Source organism: Mytilus californianus, unplaced genomic scaffold, assembly GCF_021869535.1.
Source record: "Mytilus californianus isolate M0D057914Y unplaced genomic scaffold, xbMytCali1.0.p SCAF_3, whole genome shotgun sequence".
Classification (NCBI taxonomy): domain Eukaryota; kingdom Metazoa; phylum Mollusca; class Bivalvia; order Mytilida; family Mytilidae; genus Mytilus; species Mytilus californianus.
Window position 1 is genome coordinate 117759881 of NW_026262679.1, and position 22941 is coordinate 117782821.

Genomic DNA, 22941 nt, shown 5'->3' on the forward strand with positions numbered 1-22941 from the left:
GCGGCTATAGAAAATATTATTTGACAAGATCTGCATAGGGACAATGATAGATAATAGATGCAGAGGACAAATAGAGACGCAGTTGGATATTGGTATAAATTAGCATAGAAAAACATATTCAGAAGGGTTTTATGGAGCCTTTTATCATACAAACAAAATAATAGCTATCAAATTTTTCCAATATTTCAAAGGTTGCCATTTATTAAACATATAATTTATGCCACACACGCACATAAAAAGCATGCACTCACAGTAGTGTATTTGAATTCCTTTCTCGTCAACCATCCATCTTATGAATCAGTGACCTGTAGCTTTCTGCAAGCATAAACAATTTACTCGCATAAACGTTGTATGTTTTCTATATTTTCTTTGTTACATTAAAAAAAGGGCGACGATACCAAGGGGAAATTCAAAGCTCATAAATGGAAGAAAAACTGACAACATCACGGCCAACGAACGGAAAACAACCAAAAGACAAAAACAGTATACAAAACATAACATAGAAAAACTAAAGACTGAGCAAAAACAGTGGGTGATCTCAGGTGCTCCGGAAAGGTAAGCAGATCCTATACACAACCCTTTATTCAAACTATTCAATTTAATTGAAATTTTTTCTTTTCTTTTTTAGTTCATTATGAAACTCAACTGACATTATCAATATTTTTATTATGTAACAGAGTGTGTAGTTTTGATTTATTTGTGTATAGTGTATCCAATTTAACCAAGGAGACAGATTAACATAAGCACTTACGTTGCTTGTTTGTGAATCCTATTTGTGAATGTGAATATATATTGTAATTTGTATACTAGTAATTCATAATGAAATATTGTTTACACTAATTTAAACTACTATTTTTTTATTTTTCAACTATCCATAGAAAGCATTTTGAAGCACGAGAAAAAAATAATAGAAAAGAAAGGTCACTAAAATAAATATTGAAAACTAAAAAAAAACATAAAAGTACAGACATTGTTTGTTCTCTTCCATCTGCAAGTACACACGGATTACGACACGCATAGTAGTGATACGGGAGAAATGGTTATTTATTTGAATTATGGTGCCAAGACATTACTACCACACAGCGCCTGATATCGCTTCAACCTAAGTTTAATTTGTAGATTTAATATATCTTTGTCCTTTATGTTCTCCCATTTATTTGTATTGTGGTCCTGTCATGTGATGTTGTCGTTTTGGTGTTGTGTTTGACGTTGCCATAAAAGCGGGAGGTTTGGCATGCCACAAAACCAGGTTCAACCCACCATTTTTTTCTTAAAATGTCCTGTACCAAGTCAGGAAAATGGCCATTGTTATATTATAGTTCGTTTCTGTGTGGGTTACATTTTAATATTGTGTTTTTGTTGTGTCGTTGTTCTCCTCTTATATTTGATGCGTTTCCCTCAGTTTTAGTTTGTAACCCGGATTTGTTTTTATCTCTATCGATTTATGAGTTTTCGAACAGCGGTATACTACTGTTGCCTTTATTTAAGAGGTGTATTAATGTCTTTTATTAATTTTTGTTTAGAAGATTTGGTCATTTTATTGTGTATTGTCGAGTGTATTCTGATAAAACATCCGCGTTGGTAACTTCCTAATCTACTAGTAAGATTTCAGGACACAAACACACCAAATAATTGTAGAGCTATTCACTCCTACTTTTATCAAATGGTACTTGCATGGTGTTTAATAAGAAAAGTTCACTTTTATAGGATACCTAATAAGGCATGCTGTTACGTCGTATATGCTTACTTAACTCTAAGTGCAAAAGTTTAAAGTTTAAAACAATTTTGAAAATAAAACAAATAAAAAAAAACAGAAGCAAATCAAAACATTATTACTGGGATTAACTGTAAAATGTTATTTGATAGATATATAGCACTTTGATAAATGATTTGGACTTTGGTCATATCAACCGTCACTTCGAAAATAATACTGTATAACTTCAAGACTTACGAGTTTCTAAAATTCCATGATAATTTTTGATAAATTGTGTACATCAAAATTAATTTCCTTTTAAATATTAATAATCGTATGAACTTATATACTTATGAACGAAAGGTCATTAGGAAGGTTTCGTGTTCAAGATAAGAGACTTATTTTAAACTAAAACCGCGAATATGATTCACAAAATATAATAGAATGAATTTGAAAATGAGTATTTTTTGTCTACATATAATGTGGATTTATATGACTTTGTGATTGTACTTCGTATTAGGACAACCGGTATTAACTTTGGTTTCGATCACTTGTTTAATGAAAGGTATCAATTACACATATATTGAATTTCGATATTTCGATATTTCAATCTTCTGTTTATTTTACTTATATATGATCTTTAAAAACATTGTGATTTTCTTTTTTCTTTTACTATTGACTTATTTGATGACTAAATATTTTAAGTTATACAAACATCACACTCATCAATCAAACAGACAAATTGTCACCATTCTTCAGTGTATTTATCTATACACAGATGCATCCAAATAGCTGTTGTATAAAACATTCTTATTTTAAATCGATGTTTTATTCAATCTTGAAATTACAATGATAAAAACGGATTATGATGTACCTTTAATGTCTTTATTTTCAATCAAATAAAAAAAAAATGATTTTTTTGTTTTTAATCTATGTTTTGGTTAAATCTTTCTCTTCAATGAGAAATTTTCTTTTCTCATGCTTAAAAATACTTTATATGGATATTTGCAAAAATTAAAATATATTGAATAGTTTGGATAAAGGGTTGTATGATATTGGAATAAAGGGTTGTAAGATATTGTTTCATCAGAAAGCATAATATCTCGAATTAAATTCATCATCAATCAACAAAAGTTTCATTTTACTTAGTAAACATAAGTTAAAGAACATCAATTTTTGAATGTACATATAGTTTAATTTCCTTCCTTTTTGGACATATAGCTTCTAGCGTATCTTGGTATGTATACATCCTATAATTTTATTTTTTTAGTTTGAGCGTTCTTGATAACTAAGATCAGCCAGAATGGTAAGTAAGTGGCACCTGTCGTGTTGCTCATGCAAGTGAACATCCGGTGATATGTCGTATTCGGTAATGTCACAATCGTGTAAACAAAAACAGAATTGTGTTCATGACGAGATGAACATATCAGTGATCATATGCGACACATATATATTCCATAACGGTCATACAGCTCTGCTGGTGTCCGGTTTTTTCCATTTTTGTCGACTGGATTCTGAGAGAGAAATTTGCGCTCAACTTTGAGACCCAATTTTGCGATGAAATCTTCGCTGACGGCTAGAATATTTTGTATACATACAAATACATTTGCATACATACAAATACTTACCTTTTATGTGTTTGTTGGTGCTAAATATTTCCATAAATATCCAAATGTAATGATAAAATAAGTTACAACTCCATCCGAACCGTCGATGACCTACTTCATTTTTCAAATAGATTCGGATCATTCCTAGATTTCCCAAGATCCGTCACTATCGGAGAGTATAAGAATAATAGCTATCAAATCTTTCCAATATTTCAAAGGTTGCCATTTGGATACATGTACTTTATAGATATAAGAAGATGTGGTATGATTGCCAATGAGACAACAATCCATCCAAGTCACAATTTGAAAAGTAAACCATTATAGGTCAAAGTACGGCCTTCAACACGGAGCCTTGGCTCACTCCGAACATCAAGCTATAAAGTGTCCCAAAAATGACTAGTGTAAAACCATTCAAATAGGAAAACCAACGGTCTAATCTATTTTAAAAAAACGAGAAACGAGAAACACTTATGAACCACATCAACAAACGACAACCACTGGACATCAGGTTCATGACTTAGGACAGGTGCAAACAAATGCAGAGGGTTTAAACGTTTTAATAGGCGCCAACCTTCACCCTACCTGAAACAATAGTGTAACATCACAACATTTAAAAACACACTATAAAATATCAATTGAAATGGCTTAACTCAATCAAAAGACATATCAACAAAAACAAGTGAACATACACTGAACGAATAAATTTGATCTAAGACACAATGTAAATACAAAATTATTAAAACAAGGGGTGTAGATGTTTAACAATATCAGAAAGATATGTTTTATGCCTCAAACACACATAAAAAGCATGCACTCACAGTAGTGTATTTGAAGTCCATTCTCATCATCCATCCATCATATGAATAGTGACCTGTGGCTATCTACAACTATAAACACTTTACTCGCAGTATGTTTTCGATATTTTCTTTATTACATTGAAAAGAGGCGAGAGATACCAAGGGGAAATTCAAAGCTCATGAGTGGAAGAGAAATTCTCCCAGTTGATACGATACTCCAGGGCTTGTATTTCCTATCATGATTTCCTTGATAGAGGGTTGCTGCTCACAAGGAAGCAATTTAACCAAGACTTCCAAGTGGTGAAGTTGAAATCATCCCTTCGTAAATTTTACGGACGCCATCACGAGTTGGTTGACCATTACGGAATATCCGTTTCACATATGATAGCGGATATGTTCCTAATGTCGTAACTACAATCCCGAACCCTTTTCCCGAATGTGACCTACCGAATTAGACTTATTACAGGGTTTGTACTAACATGAGCAACACGACGGGTGCCACATGTGGAGCAGAACCTGCTTACCCTTGCAGGGCACCTGAGATCACCCCAAGTTTTTGGTGGGGTTCGTGTTGCTCAGTCTTTAGTTTTCTATGTTGTGTTTTGTGTACTATTGTTTGTCTCTTGGTCTTTTTCTTTTCTAGCCATGGCGTTTTCAGTTTATTTTCGACTTATGAGTTTGAATATCCCTTTGGTATCTTTCGCCTCTCTTTGACAACATCATGGCAAAAAACGAAAAACGAAGAAAAGACAAACAAAGTCCACAAAGCACAACACGGAAAACTAAAGATTTAGTAACACCAATCTCCTCATAAACTGAGGGTAAACTAAAGATTGAGTAACACCAATCCCCATATAAACTGGTGGTAAACTCTAAGACTGGTAAGATTGAGTAACACCAATCTACATATAAACTGGTGGTTAACTCTAAGACTGGTAAGATTGAGTAACACCAATCTCCTCATATACTGGGGGTAAACTCTAAGACTGGTAATCTAGAAGGGTAAATAGAACCTGCTCCACTAGCGGCATCCTTCATGATGTTCATGATAAGTACTAATTCAGTGATGGGTCTTATTCGGTGATGTCACAATTGACGAAGAGGACAGGATTGTGGTTACAATTGGACCATATCCGTGGTCAGGTGACACAGAAATTCCATAACAGTCAACCAACTCGGGTTGGCGCCTGTTTTTATTCTCAACTGACATTGTCAATGTCCAAATGTAAGTAAAGACAGGAGGCAGACTAAAATGTATCTGTGGATATCCTTCATTTCAAGTCATAGTCACCAAACTAGGAATTATTTAGTGACAAGACATCATCTATAAACCTGAGCATGAAATTAAAAGATTATGCAGTAATTTTGGGGCCCTTTATAGCTTGCTGTTCGGTGTGAGCCAATGCTTGATGTTGAAGGCCGTACTTTGACCTATAATTGTTTACTTTTAACACATTGTGACTTGGATGGAGAGTTGTCTCATTAACACTCATACCACATCTTCTTATTTATATTTCTTTCCATTCTTTCTAAGAAGGTCCTGTATGAAGTCTGTCTCGTATGAGTAAAGGAACAAGTCAGCAAGAAGAAGAACCCAGTTGGTTCCAATATGAAAGCTGATTGTATGTTAAAAAATATGTCCTCCTAACATACTAATTATGTTTCCATCCAAAATCTAAAATATCTTGATATCATTTTCAGAGAATGTGTTGTTTGCAACATACTAGCTTTTGTTTTACAAAGTTTGATTTATACCTTCCTATAACAAGATATTTGTATCTCTTATGAATCTGAATATAGTTGCTCTGTTCGTGTGCATGAAATCAGACATCCTGTAGGATGAAAAATAAGAACCAATATATATTAATATTTTTGTAAGGTATAATAAATGGCATCTCACGTGTAACTGTCATTCGTTTATCCTAAACTACACAAGCTTCACTAACAAGAAAAACATTACTTTTTGTTTAAATTTATTCTAAATAATCTGTAAAAATCAACGAATTACAAAATAATCACAATATAGTAAAGCCCTCAACACAGTCACTTAAAGTATAATGCTTTATACATAATATTTTCATGCTTGAATATATAGAATTTAAAAAAACATATGAAAGTAAAAGATAATATAGCACCATTGTTGATTTGAAGGTGTTAATCTAGTTTAATAACAACTATCACTACAAAGATTAGTGTTATTTTTTTTTTCAAATCCTGAAGATATCTGCTCTGCTCTTTCTTGGGATTATAGAAAGGACCTATTACTTCCCATTAGAAAGGAAATTTATCCCTTTATGGATGAAAACAAAAAAGGCAGCAATTTTACAACACAAATTCACCAAAATAGATATATAAAGGTCACTTTCTAGAGATTTTTAAAACTTTTGTTGATGTATTGGTATAAGAGAAAATCAAAGTTTTCTGTATTTGAGCCAATTTATATCTCTTATTTTACAACTCCCTAAATCACATATATAAATTGCTTGCAAAACTTAGTTGATGAGTAGTATGTTTTAATATTGATTGTTCTAAAACTTATCTGTCTATCATGGTAAGTCATACACATAATGCTGCTTATATCTTAAACAAGACTTTAAATACAGAATTCATTTTCTATATAGTAATAAAAGAAAAGTAAAGTATGAGGTAAATATGTTTCACAACCAGATAACTATAATGTAATGAGGCCCACATTTAAAACAAACGAATAGACGAATCTTATATAACCATACAAATATTTTGGAATATCTAACAATTTTTAATAAGTTTTGTCTTCAATAAAGATTAAATATAATGCTTCATAAATTTATAAAATATATAAAATTATTTGGTTTCTCCTCAAATGGAGTTAGTATAGACAAGACAATGTTATATATAAATCTTAAATTGATAATTTTTTTTTAAATGACTAGCATTTACAATACCCAATTCTCTGACAATTATGCGCATAAAAAACAGCTATATATCAAATATTTATTAATATTGGATTAATGATTTCTTGACCTGATTCAGCATTGAGGACCTTTGAATAAAATATAAAAATAATACATATTTAAAGTGTAAACTTTATATGTAAATTAATCAACAACACAATTCATTTCTTTTCATAAAATACTGATAACACCTCTATTTCCCCTTAATTAGGGATAATTCATTGTACAGCCTTATATTCAAAATAGTATATTTCCTGTTTAATAGCAAACTAATAACAACCTTTGTACAAATTCAGTAATTATAAATCAAAGTCTTGATTTGAGTACACTTCCAAAAGAGCTCGCATCTAAAGGGACATAACTCTTAGCTTCATTTGATAAATAATACAGAGGATCAGATATGACCCTGGGGTCAAATCCTTCTTTGACAAGGTCAACCTTGTGTTGTTTAAAGGTCACTGTAACTCTTGTTTGTTCCTCCAATCGTAGGAATAATGGTCTGGCATAACTTGGTAGATTTTTTAAACAATGATCATAAATATGCTTCAGTCTTTCTTCAGTCAACTTCTCACTTTCATTTAAATGCAATGCTGCCATTCCTGCTCTTCCATCTTGACCTACAAAAACAATTCATATTTTTGAATATAGGACAAAAAAAACACATTTTAAATATTTCAGTAAAATTAATTCAAATTATAGTTTTACTAGCATTGAGAACAAAGGTCTTTTGTGTACTCTTGTCATCAGAGCAAAAACTGACATCAATAACAGACAATAATTAGGTCAACTGATCTCCTCAACTGGCCACAATAACTGACAGTAATTATTGGCCTCAATAACTGACTGCAATTACTGGCCTCAAAAACTGACCTCAATGTATTTTATTCAGATTCTTGTAAAATGTAGTATTTTTTACTATTCCTTCTTATGCATTATCATATAACATTTAGCCCTGTATTTATCAATTTATGACATAAAAGTAACTGACATTTACCTGGAACATTTACACCATAAACATTAGCATCATGAATGAAGTCCATGGAAGTTAAAATATTGGCTACTTCATTGGTTGACACATTCTCTCCTTTCCATCTGTAATGTAAAACATAATATCAATAGTTAAGTGTCAGAAAATATTGGCTACTTCACTGGTTGACACGTTCTCTCCTTTCCATCTGTATTGTAAAACATAATATCAATAGTTTAAGTGTCAGAAAATATTGAGTCAAGTGTAAAAGATTAGCACATATCAATGAGGTTATAGTTCATGCAGTTCTCAATTTTGCTATTTTTTAAAGTGCTTATAAAATGTGTATTGCATAAACTGCATAGAATCAAATTATGCATGAAATGCATGTCTGGAGTATATGCATTATCAATGTCTAAATAAATAAAAAGCTTCTTACTAAAACACTGCATAAGTTATAGCTTGAAATTGAAAACTGAAGAAGTTAGTCAAATAAACTGTGTACCCAGCATGCATAATTTCACCAATAAAGGACAAAGTTCAACAAACTGTCTTTATGAAAACTTTAAAGAAAATCTAAATCCTGATAACTTACAAACCCTTTGTATATGTACTAATAGCCTTCATAATATAAAAGTTCTAGCCTGAAAACTGTAGAAAGGGTCTGCCAGACAAACCAAGTACCACTCATGCATAAAATATGAAAACAACACTTTATACATTTCATGCGTCCGAAGCGCTTTTCTGGATTTACCTTCATCAGGAACGCTCAAACCCGAATATTTGAAAGCCATAGATGTATAAAACCGAATCAGTTGAAGAGCTATATAATCAAAATTAACCTAAAATAATACCCAAATCCTTCTAAGGCCAACTTTGCTTGAGGGAATTGAAACCTTAGTATTTTCTTTATAATTTCAAAATTTATAAACGGGCAAATTTAGAAAGGTTTGTTATTAATCATAATATTCCCTAAAAATGACAAAGTTAAACATCCTGTCATATGTCGAAAATTCAAAGAATATAAAAATGCTTATTATATGCAAACCTTTAGTATATGTACTAATACCCTGCATTATATAAATGTACAGATTTGAAAACTGAAGACGTAGTTAGCCTAACAAACCATTTTCTCTATGTAAGGACAGACTAAAGATTGACAGACAGAAGAATGGATAGGGGTAAAACAATATTCCCTTGGAAATTGTGTGTTGGGAGCATAAAAAGCTTTAGCTTGAAAAATGTAGTGGCAGCCCAATTAACATAGCATATTTGTCCAAAGTATCTTTAAACATGAAGTGACAGCCTAAGGCCTCTCTGAAACTTTTTATACATGACCACACAACAGGAAAATGTTGAAGACCAAACAGCAAATATTTCTATAAAAGAAAAGCTGAAAAATAAGTTTAAAGAATCCATAGAATTATGAACCAGGGGGTGGACAGATGAATGGGGATGAACAGATGAATCGGAGGATACACAAAGTCATTAATGCTGTATACCATCAACACCTTCAGTTTGGATATAAAACCATTTTTCTAGAAATTGTTACTGAATTATTTGACACATGCTGTCTAATTATAATTTAAAGAATTTCATCCAAAACTAAATAATCAATATTTACCCAATAAAAATCATGATTAATCATGTATTTCTTAAAACTTTTATACTTTCATGTTACCAGTTATATATAAGCAATCAATCAGACATTGACATCTCTGCTTGTAGCAAAATACCTGAATGTGTCCCCAACTCTGTCTTGAAAGTAAATAAAGTAATCTTTGTCCATGTACATCAAATCACCAAAGTTAAAGAAAGAGTCACCATCTTTGAACACATTTCTTAGGACTTTCTTCTCATTCACTTCTTTAGGACCTTTGTAAAATCCATCTTTATAAAATTCTGGTATTCCTGCTATAAACAATCCTGGTTCACCTTGTAAATAAATCCATTAACATAAAATATTCACCTATATAATTAACATTAAATGATCATCTAGTAAATACAACTCGAAACGTAAAATATCCACCAGGTAAATACTTAATATAAAATGTTTATATCTTATTAATTACCATCATAATTATGTTCAACATGTAAGCTAATATCTGGCTTTATGAAATGTCACCAATGGAAAATAACAATACAATACCCTGTAACACAACAGCTTGTTTCATGACATGTCAACAGAAACAAAACACAAAATATTGTACCCAAATATATTGGATTATGATGTGTCAACAAATAAAACTTAACACAATACCCTGTTCACAATATCATGGAATAGGACATGTCAACAGACAAAACAACACAAAACATTGTAATCAAATATCTTGGATTATGACATGTCAACAGAAAAAACAACACAATACCATGTAACACAATAGCTTAGGTTATTTTTTGTCAACAGAAAAAAAAAACAAATCATAACACTGTAATCAAATATCTTGGAATATGACATGTCAACAACAAAAAACTTCACAATACCTTTAGGCCTGACACACAATAGATTGGATTGTGACTTGTCAAAAAACAGAAAAAAACCTTTGTAACCAAATATTTGGATTATGACATGTCAACATAAAAAACAAAACAATTTCTCACTTTGTGACATGTCAACAGACTTAACAAAACATTGTAACCAAATATCTTGGATTGTGACAGGTCAACAGAAAAACAACACAATAGGTTGGATTATTTAATGACATGTCAACAGACAAAACAAATCAAAACATTGTTATCAAATATCTTATTATGACCAAAAAAAAACATAAATACTTGTAATATAATAGCTTGCTTTATGATATGTCATCAGATAAAACAACACAAAATATTGCCGCCAAATATCTTGTTTTATGACATGTGAACAGAAAAAAACAGCACAACACTCTGCAACAGAATATTATAGCTTGGATTATTTTATGACAAAACAAATCATGAAACTTTAACAAAAAAAAAACATAAAAAAACTCAATACTATGTAATACAATAGCTTGTGTTATGACATGCCTACAGACAAAATAACCCAAAACTTGATGACTCAATACCTTAGTTTATGAAATATCTACAGACAAAATAACCTAAAACATTGCAACTCATATCTTTTGATTATGACATGTCAACAGACAAAACAAAACAAACTTAGATTTAAAAAAAAATGTAAACATAAAATTTGACATAAAATAAAATACATATTTCGAACTAAGATATGTGATGTATATTTCTTACCAAATTCCACAGAAAGACATCTGTTATTCTTATCTCTATATGGAGCATCTTTCAAGGGATCATATTTGATAATAGCCATTCCTGTGGGATGTAGTTTTTGCTGAAATTTTTAACAAAAAATAAACTGTTATCACAGAGATATGTCTCGCCTTTTTGTAATTTTGATAATGCAAATGTTGAAATTAAAATAGCAATACTTTAACATGTAAGTTATGCAAATATTCAAAGTCGATGAACCATGACTGAATGTACATGGCTAAACAATCTCCATGGAATGAGATGTGCCAATGCTAATACAACTGCATACCAAATACCATTGACTTATTATAAGTCGTTCCCTTTAAACAAACCTAAACACAAACATTAACTTGTAAACTATGTAAAAGTTTCAAAGTCAATGAACCATGATCAGGAGTGGGGCTATATAATCTCCATGGAAACGATACTTGCAAATGCCAATAAATTTGCATACCAAATATTATTGACTTAACATTAGCAGTTCATCTTAAACTGTTCTAATCACAAACTAATACATGTAAACTAAGCAAAAGTTTCTCCATGGAAATGAGATGTGCTAATGCTTATACAACTGAACACCAATTAACATTGGCCTACCACTAATGGTTCCCCATGAACTAGACCTAATCACAAACTAATACATTGTTGACGCTGCCGCCGTCGCCGCTGACGCCGGAAACAGCATACCTATGTCTCGCTTTTTTACTCCGTCAAGGCGAGACAAAAAACTAGTTAACTAAACTATAAGAGAAAAGAAATCCTTTATTTCATATTTGGTTATGAAAATATTTTTTACAAAAATTATGTTTTTTTTGCATAAAATAATTTAAGGTTAATGCATAATGTTTAACTGTTAGATCTTTCAATATAATTGTAATCTCTGTTATTTAAAGGGCAAAAGATAACATTAATAAAAGTTTTCTTCAAATAAATGGTAAGGGGTTCTGTAGAACACTGTGTCTTTAATGCTGACTTAAAAAGTGAGTCCATTTGTCAGTAGAATACAGAATTTAAAAAAAAATTCAAAGTTTTTCTTTAGATGCTATTTCTAGGTCTTGAAGATTAGCTTCTGTCCAAGTTTCATAACAATTCATGAAGGTTTACAAACTTATCTTGTAAAATAAATTTAATTCCTAGGTCAACTAAGTCCATCTATGAGATGATCGATCAAAAAAATACTGAAAATAAAAAAAAATATGTTTTCAAAAGTTTGCTTCAGACACTATCTTAATCATAAAAAAGCTTCTGCCAAAGTTTCATAAAATTCTATGAAGCTTTGACAAAGTAATTGATGTGTAACAAACTTTAACCCCAGACTGTATCTTCTTGTTAAATGTAAAATAAACTAAGTCAATTTATTAGTAAAACACAGAAAAATGAAAATAAACATTTTCAAAATTTTGCTCTGGATACTGTATTTTGGTCATTAACGAGCTTCTGTCCAAATTTCATAAAATTCCATGAAGGTTTGACAAAGTTATTGATGACTGAAAAACTTTAACCTCAGACTGAGCCTGAGTGTTAACTGTAAAATCAAAGAGCTTGAGAGCTCTGAGGGAAAAGACAGCCATTGTTTCTATTTTTTGGGGTATCTTTTGATAGTCTTCATACATAGAATAAGCAAAAGAACAGCTAGAACATGTAGAAAGGTTGACAATATTGAAATTAATTGTTGTTTAATGTAATTTCATTTCCTTAGTCAAGAATTCATCATGGAGTCAATGTTGACCAATGGAAGAGATTGGCACCTTCTTAATCAAAACATTTGATTAAAGTTGAAAGTTAATTATTATGCTGGGCAAGACGAGTTCACATATTCATGATATTTGGTAGTATATATTTTTTTCATGTAAAAATTAATACTCAGTATTGGCTATATAAATTGGTGAGTATTTCACAACATGGAAATTGGAAGCAGTTAAAATACTGTCTAAACAACAATGTTTGATTCAATAATTGTCTTAAAGAGAGGCCAAAGATACCGAGTAAAACAGTTAAATACCGATGAATCGATCAGGTTTCACATGATGTTTAACAAAATAATGTAGACAAATCTAGACATAGATTTTTTTACTGTTGAAATGTGCAAAGTTTATAGCGAGAAGTATTCTAAATTAATGTATATGTTATAAATGTCATTGATTACATTATTGAAAATGGACAGCTAAAATAGGGATAATATGTTCGTAAACATATATTTTTTTAAAAAGTGTTTATTGTGGAATACTTGTATTAATATAACAAGCTACAGCAAAAATTAAAACAAACCGACAAAATGAACTTGACTATCTGTCTTACGGCAAATTTATTTTACACGAATTAGTTTATGTATCAAGAACTATAAATTAAAGGATAGAACCGTTTAGAATTGTGAATATTTTAATTGACTAATACACGAAAGACTTAGATTATTCGTATTTAATAAAAGGGGGTCCAAACGTATTTTTTGTACAATCATCTTCTTAACTTACGGAAATTGCTTTTTAACTGTCTGTAAATATTAAAATTGAAAATGATCCAGCCTTGTTCTCCAATTTCATATGTGATGTCATATGAAGATCAAACTAACCAGAAATAGGAAAATTGGACTAAAATAAAAATTGAACGAATGACTCTATTCGGCAGTGTACATCAACGGAATGTAACGAATGGACTATTCGGGTTACTTCGCACATATATACGACAAAAACTTGTCCTTCGTAGTTTTCCGTGAACACGAAAATGACCAAAAAGTGTCAGTGATTTGATCGATCAAATGCGGAGAATCAACTTCCATGCCAGATATTAAACCAATTAACGAGTTAACGAAAGATGGGCGGTAACGCAGATGAAACCTTTGAAGTGACGACGTTGTTATTCCTTTTAAATATTACTTCCATGGTTTAATAAATCATGTGAAAGAAACAAAACCTCAAAATATTCTCCACTGAGAGGCAATAATGTATTTCCTAGATACAGTCTGCTCTAAGGAGACTAAAACAAACAAAGACTGTTTGCATGCATAGAACTGAAAGAAATAGCCCCCTACGGTCAGTACGGTGGATGGGAAACAAGTTGTCAAATGTCAACTATGCACATATATAATATAATCAATGTTAGATACCCAATTAATTCAAATAGGTTTTCAAAACTTCTATATATAAAGAACATAAAATGTGCATGTAATAAAACAGTGAAGTAGTAAATTTAATTAAAGGGTCTTGTTTATAGATCAAATATCTCAATATTTCAAGAGAGACAAATGCATTAGTAAAGTTAAGCTAGCCACTGAGAAATATTTTGAATTTCATTATGGTGGGTCAGATTATCAAAAGTCTCTGTGAAGGCAACTTTATTTATACTCACAAATAACTTAATAAAATGCAACTTAAATGACAACAAGAGTGCACATGCTGATATGTCTCGCCTGCTTTACTTGATTAAATTAAATTGCATACCGTACATTGTACACCAAATAAAGTTGGCATTTTGCATATACTAAGATACTATAAGCCAAAGGGCCAGAGAAACAGACCTGATTGCAATAATTGAACATTGACTAAATTAATGAACCATGAAAAAGAGGTCAAGGTCTGAAGAACCCTACCAGACAGACATGTACATCCTGCAATCATTCCTTACAACTAATATAGTTTACAGTATTTGATAAATGGACAAAACCATGAAAACTTGCCAGACAGACATGTCTACCTATTAACAACCATTCCATGACATATACCAATTATCATGAATATAATGCCCCTTATGGCTTATAGTATCATAGATAAAGCCCAAACAGGAAATATTTAAAACATTATCCAATGAACCCCAAAAAAGGTCAAGGTCAGATGAAACCGGTATAACGGCAATATACACCTTACATTCATCATTCATTCCATACACCAAATACAGCTAATCTTTTGTTTATAGTATCTGAAAAACAGACCAAACTACAAAAACACTTATAATTGACAAATGAACAATGAAAATGAGGTCAAGTTCAGGTGAACATGTACACTTTCAGTCATTCCACACACCAAATATAGTTGACCTATTGCATATAGTATCTGAGATACGGACTTGACAACGAAAACTTAACAAAAAACCTTGCAAGCATCCAATATACCAAATATAGTTACCCTATAACTCATAATAAGGGAGTATTTCACAGCGACAAAACAACTAGACATTCTGAGAGTATTGCATGGCAATACATATCACATCTCCTTATTTTTATGGTCCCCTATTGGTTAAAAATTCATTGAACTGGAACAACTAACTTGTTCTATAACTTTTCGTGGCCTTTAATTGTATATAATGAATATCAAATCAATATCTTCAAGCACGATGAATAATGTGTTGGAAACTGATTATATGAGTGAATTTTCTAAGTCTGAGGAACATAAGCAAAATAATCCTCCAAACCAAACAAAATTAAAACTTGATCTGTAACTTGTCATGGTAAAACTATATACCAATTATCAAATCAATTTATTCAAGCATAACAAAAATAAATGGGGAATGTGTCCATGGTACACAGATGATGCCCCTGCTTGCATATAACATTATAAAGGGACATAACTCAAGAACAGTAAAAGTGACGCTACCCAAAATCACATTTGAGGAAAACTGATTATTTGCATGAATTTTCCAAGTCCGAGGACCCAAATGCTGCAAAAAAATCATCCTAACCGAACAAAATTCAAATTTGAACTGTAACTGCATGGTCATGATAAAACTATATACCAAATATCAAACCAATATCTTCAAACATGAAGAAAAATAAATGGGGAATGTGTCCATGGTACACAGATGATGCCCCTGCTTGCATATAACATTATAAAGGGACATAACTCAAGAACAGTAAAAGTGACACTACCCAAATTCGCATACGATCTGTGTCAGAGTTCTTAGGGCAAACTTAAGATAGAGAACGGAAACAAAAAGTTCAGCCATTTTTCCATTTGTAAAGTGACGCCACCCAAATCCAATCTTGATCTCAGTTTTGTAGTAATAAGCATTGTGTATAAAATTCATAACATTTGGTTTAGACAAACTAAAGTTAGAGAACGCAGCAATTTTTCAATTTGTAAAGGGCATAACTCTAGAAAGGTAAAAGTGACGCCACCCAAATTCAATCGATCTGTAAAACGGAAACGATTTTTCCATTTGTATAGAGGCATAACTCTAGAACGGTAAAAGTGATGCCACCCAAATTCAATCTTGATCTCAGTTTTGTAGTAATAAGTATTGTGTATAAAATTTATAACATTTGGTTTAGGCAAACTAAAGTTAGAGAACGCAGCAATTTTTCAATTTGTAAAGGGCATAACTCTAAAAAGGGAAAAGTGATGCCACCCAAATTCAATCGATAAGTATTTTGTGGTAATAAGCATTGTGTATAAGTTTCATTACATTTGGTTGAGGCAAACTAAAGTTAGAGAAACCAATTTCGGGACAAACGGACACACAGATGGACAAAGGTAAAACTTAATGTCCCTCCGCTACGGCGGGGGGCACAAAAATGTGGAAAACTGATTTGCAGGACTGACAGATGGACAGACAGACGGAGAGTGCAAACCTAAACTTCATTGATAGGGGACTGAAAATATTCACCATGAAAATGGCAATAGACATATGACAGACAGGAAACTTTGTAACACAAGGCATTTGCATATAGGTATAAAATATAAAGTTTTATCATGTTTATACAAATAGTTTATGCCATCGCTGCCACTGGATTGTAATCCCTATATCTTTCATTCTGTGATTTTCGACACGTGAGACAAAAAGATCAAGGTTTAATGAATAATGATTAATATACTTATCATCTAATAGACTGATCATTTTATTTCATTGGGGGACCTGCCAGGATGGAAAAATTGGAATTTCTCTTACTTTTTTCCAAGTCCCACCTTGATTGGCTTGAAGGAAAATAAATTCAAGACCCCCTTCCAAAAGACATGAATATTTCAACACTCCTCCCTACAAATTTCTCAAGACTTTAATACTGCCTGTTTCTGTATTGACCCCATTATAACTTATAGGTTCAATGTTCTCATGGTTATATTAGCTTATTGGCCCTGAGCAGAAACTTGAAGAGATGAGGGCCAATACATATATGATCATGAATCTATAAAAGGGCCAATACAGAAACAGCCAGTTCATAAGACTTTTATCATATGATACAAATTCTTTGATTGAAAAAAAAAAGAAACTTACTGTTAAAAACATTGTAGGTACAGGAAATCACATTTGAACTTGTTCTTCCCAGTCATGACAATTTGTTTTGTCAATTTTATTGAGATTTCTGATTTCCAGTCCAGGTACTTAATTTATGCTAATGCAATATTTATCTAGCAAACATAAAGTACTTGGGAAGAATATTCAGACATTATGTTTTTTTTTTGACGAAAATGAAACAATGACAATGATAATAAATTGAAAATTCTACTTGGAAAGGTTGTGGAATGTTTCCGCAAATCGTAATAAAAAACGGATCATAATAAAATTTTCTTGTTATTCAGAATTGAAAAATGTGTCTTCCAATTTCTTTTAAATACGTCTATTCCAGGTTAAGATGCGTCCAACATAATTTGGAAGCGAAAATCTGCCACCAGAAGTGAAAATCCTGTATTGCTTTTCTGACTTTTTCCTGTATTGGACTAGGCCGAAAAGCAATATTTACTCATGATTTATGTCAACAGGAAGACGTCAACAGTATTACACATGCTGATTTATTTGTATTAGGACTGATTTTCTAATATCATTTAAAAAATATAAATATTACACAAGGAACGAAATTGCATACATATAAATATTCAATGAGGTACGAAATGGTAAGGGTACGAAATAACATGATTTCTGTGAATGATTTTAATAATGAGTAAAGGATATCCCTGCTTCTACGAAGTGTGGAATTCCAACCATGACGTCACTAGGTTGGATATATTTAGAATATTTCGTAATACTGATTTTTTTTATTGTAAAAGAAACGTAGATAGTGTAAGGGAGAGCTCAAGATACGATCATTTTACGACAAACAGAAGGGAAATGTGTAAAAAAGTGTTTAAAGTCAATCTGTTCATTTGTTTATCTCCTTCTCATCAATTCAGTATTAAATTTTGAGGTATTTTCCAACGATAACACAAAATGATTGACGTGAGAGGCTTGGAAGTCTGGCCAACCAAATAGGGAATTGACAGCTTGAAGCAAAAACTTTAACCTGAAGTGGGACAGACGGACGGACGGACGGATGAACGGACGAATGAACGGACGCACAGACCAGAAAACATAATGCCCCAACTACTATTATAGGTGGGGCATAAAAATTGTATGTTCACCATGTTCAGTGGACAAACAATGGTCCCTATAGTGGATGGAATGAAGATGGACAGAGATAATCATGATCCTGTTATCCTATTGGGGTCAGTGGACAAACAATGGTCCCTATAGTGGATGGAATGACAGATGGACAGAGATAATCATTATCCTGTTATCCTATTAGGGTCAGTGGACAAATAATGTCCCTATAGCAGATGGAATGACAGATGGACAGAGAAAATCATTATCCTGTTATCTTATTGGGGTCAGTGGACAAATAATGGTCCCTATAGCGGATGGAATGACAGATGGTCAGAGAAAATCATTATTCTGTTATCCTATTGGGGTCATGAAAAGCTGCACGAGAAATACTTACAAGAAGTGGAGAAAGTCTTCCACAAGCACCAACCCTGCCGTTAACATTAAATGTGGCAGATGTTCCTTCTGAGGCACCAAAAAATTCTACAATTTTCGGTATATTAAATCTATCCCGAAACTTCTCCCAAATGTCTTTTCTAAGTCCGTTACCTACAGCTACCTTTATCTTATGTTCTTTATCTTTTGGATGCTGAAAATAGAAAACGTTAAATATTGTAATTTTCCTGAACAGACATAAAATATGCCTTTAGGTTGGGAACATTTTCTATCTTGTTAATTGTTGAAACTATAATTAAAACAATCTTTAATTCATCTAAAAGAGTAAATATTTTAGTCAGTTTTCTAAAATATTGTGTTACGTGAACTTCTTCATAAGATAAGCTCCCAGTCAGTACATCTTGGAAATGTTTGAAAACATGTTGATTTTATGCATTTTTCGGACCTATAGGCTAAATGAAAACCTTAGGTAGCAACCAACCATAACCAAGAGCTGCGCCATGAGCGCATGATACGCCCGTCGCTTTTTCAAAGAATAAAGTTCCATAACTCCTCAATGTCATATCAGAAATTAATAAAAAAAACTAAAGGGAGGTTATTTCAATAGATATAAAACAGTCACCAAAGTTTCATGAAAAATGCTCAAAGCGCTTCTGAGTTACTGTCTGAAAACTGGAAAATCCTCCCTTTTTAATGAATAAAAACTCAGAAACGTAAAATCTAAAATTTGTAAAAATCGAAAGGGAGCTTACGCCAATAGATATAAACAATTCACCAAAGTTTCACGAAAACTGCTCAAAGCATTTTTGAGTTATTGTCCAAAAACTGGAAAATCCCCCTTTTTTAATGAATAAATCCCCATAACTCAGAAATGTAAAATCTAAAATTTATAAAAATTGAAAGGGAGCTCATGTCAATACATGTAGATATAAACTTTTCAACAAAGTTTCATGCAAATTGGTTAAAGCGTTTTTGAGTTATTGTCCGACATGTTGACGATAGACAGACAGACAGACAGAAGGACAACGGTATACCACATTACGTCCTGTAAACAGGCTTATAAAAAACGTTCTGTAACCAAAATGTTGCAAGATTTATATTGAATCCCTTGACACAACAATTTTCTTAATTTTCTGGTATGACGTAAATACTACAGGGAAGTTCTTGAACTTATAAATTCTTCTATATTCAGGTCTGTGCGCACCATAGAGAGTAAAAAAGTTAACAATCATATCATTGACACATCTCAGCTTAAAGCCTCCTCTGAACATTTGAAGGTTCCTACTATGTATTTGCCACCTAAAATATAAAAAAATAACCTGCCAAATATCGTTTCATCTCAGCAAGAACAGCTAGCAAATATCTACGGAGGTCGTCTGTATACTGTATTTTGTAACATACCTCAGGTACAGTTTGTAGTTAACAAAATAGTTCCATTGTCACATACCTGTGGTACATCTAATAGATATCTAGAGTTTTCCAATAAAGTGTTTCATTATAACATACATCAGATGTACAGTAGTTGTCGTCTGTTTATGTAGTTCATACGTGTTTCTCGTTTCTCGTTTTTATATACTGTGGATTCATTTATTTTCGTGGGTACCAATTTTCGTGGATTAAGGAAAACTTACATGTTCGTTGATGTTTAATTTCGTGGTTTTGACGAAGTCTGCATACAAGCCTATGGAAAATTTGTTATTTGTTGAACATTTAATTTCGTGGTTCACCTGTACCCACGAAATCCACGAAAAAATGGTATCCAACGAATAATAATGATTCCACAGTAGATTAGATTGTTGGTTTTTCTGTTTGAATGGTTTTACACTAGTAATTTTTGGGGCCCTTTATAGCTTGCTGTTCGGTGTGAGCCAAGGCTCCCTGTTGAAGGCCGTACCTTGACCTATAATGGTTTACTTTTATAAATTGTTACTTGGATGGAGAGTTGTCTCATTGGCACTCATACCACATCTTCCTATATCTATCAGGTACAGCCAGTATATATTTACAGACACATGCAGAGTTCTCCAATTGACTGTTTCATTGTAACATACCTCAGGTACAGCTAGAAGATATCTACAGAGTTCTCTAATTGACTGTATCATTGTAACATACCTCAGGTACAGCTAGAAAATATCTACAGAGTTCTCTAATTGACTATATCATTGTAACATACCTCAGGTACAGCTAGAAGATATCTACAGAGTTCTCTAATTGACTGTTTCATTGTAACATACCTCAGGTACAGCTAGAAGATATCTTCAGAGTTCTCTAATTGACTGTATCATTGTAACATACCTCAGGTACAGCTAGAAGATATCTACAGAGTTTGATTGTAACTTACCTCAGGTACAGCTTGTAGATATCTACAGAGTTCCAATTTAACATACCTCAGGTACAGCTAATAGATATCTACAGTGTTCCAATGTAGCATACCTCAGGTACAACTAGTAGATATCTACAGAGTTCCAATGTAACTTACCTCAGGGACAGCTAATAGATATCTACAGAGTTCCAATGTAACATACACTTCATGTACAGTTAGAAGATATCTACAGTGGTCCAATGTAGCTTACCTCAGGTACAGCTAATAGATATTTACAGAGTTCCAATGTAACATACCTCAGGTACAGCTAGTAGATATCCAGAGTTCCAATGTAATATACCTCAGGTACAGCTAATAGATATCTACAGTGTTCCAATGTAACATACCTCAGGTACAGCTAGTAGATATCTAGAGAGTTCCAATGTAACATATTTGAGGTACAGCTAGTAGATATCGACAGAGTTCCAATGTAACATACACTTCATGTACAGTTAGAAGATATCTACAGTGGTCCAATGTAACTTACCTCAGGTACAGCTAATAAATATCTACAGAGTTCCAATGTAGCATTCCTCAGTTACAGCTAGTAGATATCTACAGAGTTCCAATGCAACATACCTCAGGTACAGCTAGTAGATATCGACAGAGTTCTCCAATATATTGAATGACTGTGACATTGTGTCTTCTGCAGTCCTCAAAATAATGATGAGCAGAAAACTTTGTCCGTAGTAAAATTGTATTACCTAAAGAGAAATGACAGAACTAAAATCACTGCTGATCTCATTGGAAACAGTCAATGTCACCACATATCTAGTGATTTTATTGAAAACAGCCAATGACACCAAATACCTGGTGATTTCATCAAACAAAAGTCATGGCTAAATCAGGTATACATTTTGTACATCCACTTATCACATTAGACCACAGTCAATGACACCAAATATCTGATGATTTCATCAAACAAAAGTCATGGCAGTAACTTAAAGCTAAATCAGATAAACATCAACTTATCACATTGAACCAGTCAATAACACCAATTATTCCATATTGATAGAACTTTAGTAGGTTTTTCTATATGAATGGGATTTTGAATAAATAAGCATATTCACCTGCAGAAAAAGTATATTCACCGCGCAAAACGTTGCGTGCTTTTACGTGTATAATAACGATTCAATGTTTGACGTTTAGTTGGTTTTGGTAAATAACTGTTATTTTATACATATTTTTCTCGCTCGAAACATGGAATAAAACAATTACTGTCTTTTGTTTCGGTAAATATGTGGTTTAATTGACTTTTGAAAAACCTAGTGACATTCACTTCGGCCGTTGGCCTCAGTGAATATCAGTTTTTCAAAAGTCAATAAAACCACATGTTTACCTCATCAAAAGACAGTAATTGTATAATATCGCCTTTAAAGTCCGCTAACCTTATCATATAATGGTCAATGATACAAAATATCAGATTAGTATTAGCTTATCAATTACAGTCATTAATACCAAATATCACCTTAACATTGGCTGATCTCATTGAACAACAGACAATAACAACGAATATCATCTTTACATTGGCTGATCTCAATGAACAACAATCAATAACACCATTTAGGAATAACATCAACAATAACTTAGTATCATCAGAAAACAGTGAATAACATCAAATATCAGCTAATATCTTCAGAAAACAGTGAATAATATCAAACA

At 32.3% G+C, this 22941-nt stretch overlaps 1 protein-coding gene across 3 annotated transcripts in view; it reads right to left on the bottom strand.

The window, feature by feature from the left end:
* LOC127735942 (long-chain fatty acid transport protein 2-like) overlaps positions 1 to 22941 on the bottom strand; it is an 89327-nt gene that overhangs the window by 50415 nt on the left and 15971 nt on the right. The window contains exons 6-11 of one of the 3 annotated variants that reach the window (XR_007998665.1): positions 21859 to 21983; positions 18919 to 19110; positions 11223 to 11322; positions 9734 to 9932; positions 8025 to 8122; positions 7222 to 7647 (exon numbers count right to left, since the gene is read on the bottom strand). Coding sequence is in view for 2 of the 3 variants with exons in the window: in XM_052246393.1 (XP_052102353.1) it covers positions 7337 to 7647; positions 8025 to 8122; positions 9734 to 9932; positions 11223 to 11322; positions 18919 to 19110; positions 21859 to 21983 (1025 nt within the window). In the remaining variant the exon portion in view is untranslated. The other 2 variants (XM_052246393.1, XM_052246394.1) reach the window with 2 other exon arrangements.